This window comes from Aegilops tauschii, chromosome 2 (genome assembly GCF_002575655.3).
Source record: "Aegilops tauschii subsp. strangulata cultivar AL8/78 chromosome 2, Aet v6.0, whole genome shotgun sequence".
In the NCBI taxonomy this organism is placed as follows: Eukaryota; Viridiplantae; Streptophyta; class Magnoliopsida; order Poales; family Poaceae; genus Aegilops; species Aegilops tauschii.
The window spans coordinates 169420335-169428648 of NC_053036.3; the positions used below are offsets into that span (position 1 = coordinate 169420335).

The 8314-nt window shown below is 47.8% G+C and overlaps 1 protein-coding gene across 1 annotated transcript; it reads right to left on the bottom strand.

Moving 5' to 3' along the window:
• Window positions 1-6174: 6174 nt before the first annotated feature.
• On the bottom strand, window positions 6175-7033 carry LOC109778413 (uncharacterized). The gene has a single exon (XM_020336972.3). The coding sequence runs from the start codon at window positions 7013-7015 to the stop codon at window positions 6437-6439; it is 579 nt and encodes a 192-aa protein (XP_020192561.1). The 5' UTR covers window positions 7016-7033; the 3' UTR covers window positions 6175-6436.
• Window positions 7034-8314: the final 1281 nt, after the last annotated feature.

Sequence of the window (8314 nt, forward strand, 5' to 3'; positions counted from 1 at the left end):
GAAGGATCGGGTTGGGGGAGGTCGTATTGGACGCTCGTAGCGTCCAATAGCGAGGCCCGGGTCCGACTGGGCTAGACCGTTTGCAACGTACTCCGTCCGGTTGACTGGTCCATTTGTATTTCGTGCCCTAACAAAATATAAAAATATACCTTGTTTGTCACAAAAGTTATAGTGTTGGATTCATAGTTCAAAGATATTTCCAATGATATTATTTTAATGGTATATAACTTATTTTTTGTTGGTTTTTTTCAAAAAAAACTTTCAATCTATTCATCTTGGCAGTACAAGGAACACTACAAATAACAAAAATTACATCTAGATTCATAGACCACCTAGCGACGACTACAAAAACTGAAGCGAGCCAAAGGCGTGCCATCGTCATCACCCCTTCCTCGTCGGAGCCGGGCAAAACTTGTTCTAATAGACAGTCGGGAAGTCGTCGTGATAAGGCCACATAGGACCAGCGCACCAAAGTAACAATCGTTGCAGATGAAGAGTAGAGTAGATCAGAAGGATCCAGCCTGAAGACACATGAGCGTAGACAAACGACGAATAGACCAAGCAGCTCGACCAAAGATGGATCCGCCGAGACACATCTCCACACGCACACTGACGGTGCTAGACGCACCACAAGAACGGGGTTAGGCGGGGAGAACCTTATTCCATCTTCAGGGAGCCCCCGCGGTCTCGCCTTCCTAAATAGGACACAAATCCTAACAAAACTCAAAGTAACATCTAAAAACTAAGCCCTCCCACCGGCAAGGATCGCTATCCACCAAGTCTTTATGGCCGTAAGGCCATCGGAGACAAGGCGGACCGGCGCTAGCGCCGGCGGGAGGCGGAAAAACCCTAAGCGTGGGAAAGGAGGCGGCGGCTACGTGATTTAATTGTTAAAGTTTAACTCAAAATATAAGAAGGATTGATAAACCAAACGGAGGTAATATCGACCAGCACATGATGGTGTAGCGCACACTGTAGCGACCGGTCTCACTGTGTCTACCGGTTTTTCACCGTAGACGTATCTGCACTGTTTGGTTCACTGTAGTAGGTTAAAAAAATGCGGTTAACATTGAAAAAAAGTGAATATATCTTGAAACGCAAACATTTTTCAAGTTTGTGAACATTTTTTTAAAACCCTATGTTTTCCAAATATTGAACATTTTTTTTGAAAATGCGAACAGTTTATAAATATTTAGAACAATTAATTTTCTAAATTCAAGTTTGTTGATAAGATCGAATAATTTTTAAAAATTGAAATAAAAAACAAATTTGTGAACATCATTTGAAAAATAAACCATTTTTTATAATGCAAATATTTTTTCAGAATTAAGAAGATTTCTTGAAAAAGGCTAACATCTTTTGAAGATTCCCAAACAAACTTTGAAAAAGGGAATTTTATAAAATTCCTGAATAAAATTTTGAAAGCAGGAGATTTTTATGAAATTCTTGAACATTTTTGAATTTACGTTTAAAAAAATTCGAAACATTATTTGTAAATCTTGAATAATTTTTAAAAGAGGATATTTTTGTAATGTGTAACAATTTTTTAAAATTCCAAACATTTTAAAAAGGCGAACTTTTAAAAAAGAAAACAGTAAAAGAAAAACCATTCAAGAAAAGAGGACAGGAACCCCCAAAACCAGTCATGAACCTTATGGTAGGTTCCCCAAAACTGGATAATGTAGTACCTTATCTATCTACGCAAAATGGGCCAACCCGTCACTCGGCCACTCGCCTAGCACCGGCAGTTTTGTCGCATTATGCGGCAAATAGAAAAAAGAATCAGGCTGACCCACAAAAATATGTGCTCCTTCGACTAGGATTTTTAGGACTTCTTTGATTCAAAAGAATTTAATAGGATTTTTGGCGTTGAATCTAGCTTTTATATGCAAAAACACCAAATGTCACATATAAAGTAGCACAAACACTTTAAAAATACCCTTACAGAAATTTAAAAATACATCCAAAACTTTGAGGGCATCGAAATCTTGTTCCTCCTTCATGCACCTACGGCATGCCGTGCCAAAGCTCGTTGCCGCCTTTGGGCCTCTGTTACAACGAAGCAAACATGTTTAAACCCAGTAGTTTGTAGAAGCAACGACCAGAAAGTTATCGATGTAGACGAGAAGACGCGAGCAGACATGATATGCGTTGTAGATGGCTGCCTGGGTGAAGAAAATGGCAAAGAGAGCTTATAGAATACCCCAATTCCGGCTAGATGAGATCGGGGAACCTGATCTCGTACGCTTCCTAATGAGGCTAGCCAACCTTCGTTGGTTAGAACTAGAGTTGGAGTACCAGGACAAACATCCACATTGTTTGCTCCACACGAAGACACATCGAGAAAACTTGCAGGAAAAAAAAAAACCAAACTCGGAGAACAGATCTAGGGACACGCCATCTTCCACACGCCTCCCGACGACACGAAGAAACATCATTGGAATGAGGACGAGGCCAGGATACTTTATTCCATGCCAACGGCGACATCATCATCTCGCCACCACAGAATGAAAGTGATTGTTTTCGGGTCGATAGGCCCCCGTGTCGCTCCCGCAGGGGCGACTCGGGCAGCGTAACCCTAGCCCGCCGCCGGCCCTCTCCCCCACCTCGCCTCTCCCTCGTCGCCACCGGAGGTGGCCGCCGGCTCGCCGCTCGGCCGCCGGTGAAGGTGGCGGCGAGGATCTGGCCGCTCCGTTCTTCCTCGGGGGGCTTTGGATCCGTGGCGGCGGCCTCGGCTGGTGGATCGACGCCGGGTCTGGTGACCGGTGCTCGTTGGTGCTGGCCGTTCTTCCTCGGCCGCAGGGGCGGCTAGGCGGCGGCAGGTGGCGGCTGTGGTGCGGGCGTCTCGGCGGCGCCCGATCTAGATCTGAAGGCCTCCGTCTACTTCAACCAGGGTTGCCTCCGATGGTCCTGCTTTGGGCGGCCTTTGTCGCCGGAGTTGTACCTGTTTGGCGGCTGGAGGTGGGAGGTGGCTCCGGAGAAATCCGAGGCCAGCAGTGCTGGCCACGACGGCGGCGACGCCCGAGGGCGTTGTACCCTTCTTGTAGGCGCCGTCCAGGTTGCCTCCTTCCCCTCTTCCTTCCACCCAGCTCGTATGCCGGGCGAAAGCCCAAATCCTTGCCGGATCGAGCGACAGCGGCGCTCCGGGCGTCGTCACCCTCTTGGGGGTGTCGTTCGTGGTGAGCTTGGGGTGGATGTGATGCTTTGGTTGCTTGGCGGCGGTTGGTGGCGTGGTTGGAGTTCGTCTGGTGGCGGTGCGTTGGCGCTCTGCCGCCTAGGTGCTCAGCCTCGGAGTCCTTCTTGCACGGTGCTTGGTCTTCAGCAGCCCTCCTGCCGGACTCGGCGGAGCGGTGCTTCATCCTACTCATTGATGGCGGCGTATCTCGGCGGCGTGGCGCAGTGGAGATTCGGGGTCCGATGTGTGGCGATGGACTCGCGCAGGAGGACGAAGCTGTCTGGTGTCGTGGTGACGTCGATGGTTGAGTGGCCAGACAAGGTAGAAGCCTCAATATTTGCTCTGAAGACGGACCTGTGAAAGATGGCGGCGACGACACACGAGTGCGTCAGACCGGTTTGTACCCCAGACCCGGTATGTGGCTCGGCTGGGGCTTCCGGCTTTTGATGTTAGGCTTAGGTGAGTGGTCTGGGTAGTGGCCCAGCTAGCACCCCTTCATCATTTCGATGTTAGGCTTAGATGAGTGGTCTGGGTAGTGGCCCAGCTAGCACGCCTTCATCATTTGGATAGGAGTAGCGGCAAATGTTGCCAAGATGGCGGATTCAGGCATATTGTTGTAATACTTTGTAAGGTCCTCAAGAATAATCACTAAAGTGGCCGCATGCATCTCCCAGATGCAGAGACCGGGGGTCATCCTCCATTTCTAAAAAACCACAAAATGGAAAAATGCTAAATTTATTCTGAGCCCAACCACCACCAGACCAAAGACCTAGGGTCCCCGCCTCCTTCCGGCACCGGAGCTACAGACGAAGGGAGAGGGGGTCCTTGGATTCGCCGGGGAGTAGGGTAGATTAGCCGCCGCCTGTCACCTAGGTTGGGGAGCGGGAGAGAGAAAAATATTATATTCACGACCCGTGTGTGGCTGAAGGTGGACTAGAAAGTATTTTATATTGGTTTCTTTTGTTTTTCATGTGCTATCAAACACTCTTTCATCCAAATTCCTACATGCCTCCTTTGATTCGTAGAAATTTCATATGATTTTGGGAGGAATTGGATATTTAGGAATTTTTCTATACTGGTTGTTTGATTCACAAGATTGGAATCCTTGGGAATTTTTCCTTGGGATTCATCTTCATTACATCCACTCAAACTTCTTGTGAAATTCTTTTTTTTTTTCCGGGTTATCAAGTTCTTTTTCATCTAAAAACACGAACAACTCCTTTGATTGAAATGATTTTTGGAATATTTTTTCATCCACTCAAACCTTCTGATATCAAACCATGACAGGTGCGCTTCAATTGACAAGAGGAAGATCGCATTATATATTGGAGTAAACTTCCCATCCACTCAATTATCTTGATAGCAAATTGTAACGGGTGCATTTCAATTGCCAGGACGGACGAACGACGCAAAATCACAACCTAAGTCAAAATTATCACGATCGAAGGTCTAACACGAGGGATAAGATTTTGAGCAAAATAGCTTTAGAGAAATGGAAGGCCAAATGCACGGCCAACAAATGGACGGAGAAGCAGCCAAAATCTAACTTTCGTTCAACAGATAGATGCACACCAATAACAACCAAACTTTTACAAGCTTAGCACCATACGAGGTTGGCTTTAAATACATCCAGATACATCAGATCAACAAATACTGGGAAGATATTAAAGCCTTTAAAATTTAACAACAGAGAAGAAATATGTACAGAACTCCATATTGAAATTACCTTGTAAGCTTTTCTGCATAAGTAAAAGCTTTGGTCAAACCAAGGATTTCATAGCAGAGTTCACAGTGAAACTAAGGCACTGATGCGATGTGCCACCCAGCTCCAGCCGGCGCACACTCACCCGATGTCAGCTAGAGACATTGGACACAGCCGATGGTTATAAGGAACTCAAGTCATGGATAATCTCATTGGTGCATGACCAGCCAACAAAAGCAAACATCTTGTTTGTTCATCTCAGAATAGCAAATGCAAGATACCTGTTTTTGCTGTCAGAGTCACGATTGCTGCCTCTAAAAGTCTAATTTCTGCTGCATCCTTGCAATTTTCGTAACTGGTTACCAGAACATCACTACCCTCACGATGGACCCCAACAATCTCAAGTGCACGAAGCTACAAAGCCAAGATAGAGCCTACTATGGGTGATATCGTTTATGCTTTGAATACACTATTGATGGTAGAAGTGTTGAATTTAATGATCCAAAGTGTCAAATCAATTAATCAAAAAGGATATTGATGAGAAATGAGAATATGGAATTGGCAAAATATCTTTAGTATTTCTAACATAGAGGCGACTAACTAACTACTACTCCCTCGGTCCCTCCGTCCCATAATATAAGATTGTTTTGCAAGCTATTTATATTATGGGATGGAGGGGGTAGTTATCAATGCTGGAGTAAACTTATGTCCCTCGGTGCTCTCTTTTCACACTTGAAAAGAACCATAAACAATTCCGTGTGTTCTTTCTTTTAGGGACAATTGACGATCTGAAAGCTTTAGCTTTAAATCATACATTGGATCAGAGTTAAGTAAAAACCTATAAACCTTTACCCAAAAAAGAATCTATCAATGTACTCCCGTCGTCATATTGCCTCTTTCCCAAAATATATGTTTTGTTATAAGTCAAACTATTTGAAGTTTGGCCAAGCTTATAGAAAAACATGGACATCTATTAAAAAATCAAATAAATACACTCAAAATATATTGCATGGTATATCTACTGATATTTATTTGGTATTGTAGATGTTTATATTTTTCTCTACAAACTTTTACTTGGACAAAATTTCACAGTACAAGGTTTCATAGTAAAACAGTTATGTGGAAGCCCGAAGATAACCATGTAAGATTTCAGCAGAAATCATGCTTCGACCTTTAAATCACACACTGTAATCACTAATCAGCAACACTAGCTATAACTGTTGCGTGAATCAGAAAAATGAGAGAGATGAAAGGGCAAATGGAAGACAATATTCATCGTTTCAAAGTGACAAGGAGATAAACGAATCTATTATCCAGTAAACTGATAATAGTTAGTAATTCATGATTAGAAACGTGCATTTGGAATTGAAGTTATTTAGTAACAAGAACACGTCTTGTCTCCAGAGTCCCTGGATCCTCTCTTATCTTACTATACACTCTATGCATAAAGGGGTGTTCCCGAACCAGGCCACATCTTCAACATCAGTGAATTTACAGAAAATCGTACAACAAAACAGCATATGAATGTACCGGATCACATGGGGTTTGGGTTGCGTAGGTCATGTATGGGCCTCGAGGCATAGGGAGAGGTCGATGCGCGCGCGCTCGCACTGGGAGCGCTTGAGCGCGGTGCCGGAGCTGCCGCAGAGCGTGCGCACGGCGTCGGTCTCGCCGGGGCAACACATGCTCACCACGCACTCAGCCAGGGCCCGGTTGAGGTGTCGGCACAGCACCTCGGGCTGCAGCGGGCCGCGGGCGGCACGGCGGTGGCACTCGGCGAGAGCCCGATGGGTCGAGGCGCAGGGCCCCGGGACGGGCACGGCCGCAGATTCGGCCTCGGGTTGTTGTCTCCCGCGGCCGCCGCCGCCGCTCCTGCTCATGGAATCGGGGGAGATCGGCGCTTCCGCCCCACCTTTGATCGCCCCTCCGCTCTTGGATTTGTTGGTGGTCTGCCTGGTCAGAAACGACCGCCGCTCCTGCTCATGGAATCGGGGGAGATCGGCGCTTCCGCCCCACCTTTGATCGCCCCTCCGCTCTTGGATTTGTTGGTGGTCTGCCTGGTCAGAAACGACCGCCGTCCCGCCGGTTAGGGTCACCCGAGTTGATGGGTCGGCCCATGAGCTCGCCCAGAGGCTCATCCAGAAATAAGAGATGAAACCTCCTACAAGCCTCCTCAGACTCTCGGCCGTCGGATCGGTTTGCTTGATGCGTTCTGGACCGTTGGATATCGCTCCTGGAAGACCTCGTCCGTCGGATAAAAAAAAGTTACTGCTGGAATGAATAGTTACCGTCTCGTTCGTGCCACCGCGCGTAATTACGCTGCCCCGCCGAGGGCATTTCTGTCATTTCACACACAAGGGTATAAATCACAATGGCTCCTCTGGAGATGACCTAGCCGCCGCCTCCTCCCGCACTCGTGCCCCCTCCCCTCTTCCCAGCCGCGGCTCCCCACCCTCTTCCTCTCGCCCCCCGTGCCGCCATCTCTGCCTCCTCCCCTCCGGCCGCCACCTCTGGCTCCTCCCCTCTCGCCGCTCGTCCTCCTCCTCTCGCTTCTCATCCCCGTCGCGCCTCCCTCCTCCTCCCCACGGAATCGCAGGCGGCCCTCCCTTATGGTAGCCGCTCTCGGTGATGAAGGGCGGCGGAGCCAGGAGCAGCAGCGGCGGGTTGATGCGGATGCGACTGCGGCTCCCCTAGTGCTCCTCTCGTGCTCCCTCTTCTCATCGACGACTTCTTCGACTCCCTCCTCTTGGCCCAGGTAACATGGCCGGTGGCGGCGGCGGTGGATGTGGGGATCATGAACATCACCCTGTAGAGAGGATCGGCGACGGCATGGGGTGGTTGCTCCAGCTGTTGTTGTTGCTTGGGGCTCAGGGTCGGTGTCGGCGTGCTGATCTTAGCACCCCTGACCTTCCTCGTGCAAACCCTAAGCATGGATTGGTGGCGGCGGCGAAGGGAGGAGGCGTGGACTGGGACGGGGTTGGGTGAAGGGGAGGCTGCACATGGTGAGGGGTGGCAAAGATCTCATCCCCTCCATACTCCAGCTTCCACTTCACACTGGTAGCCTCTTCTTTCTTTCTCTTATCTCTATTTTACTTTGTGCTTACTTTGTTGTGCTTGATTGCTTGCTACTTGCATTGAACATCAATGAATGCCACTATGGCAGCAGGGAGTAGTAGCAGTAGGTCAGCTCGGTCCCAATTGCAAATTTCTTTGTTATTGTGTACTGTTATAAGCAATGAATCTTTCGGATGACCTTGGTGATTTCAGAATCTGAAGTGCCATATTTAGTTGCACTGAGAGAGAGAGAGAGAGAGGGAGAGGGAGGGAGAGAGTGTGTGTGAGTGATGTTAACCACAGTTTCCTTTTGTTATCCAGATTGGAATTGGCCGGAAGAATGATGTAGACTTAATAGTTGACTGTTCTATTTGTTGTTAATG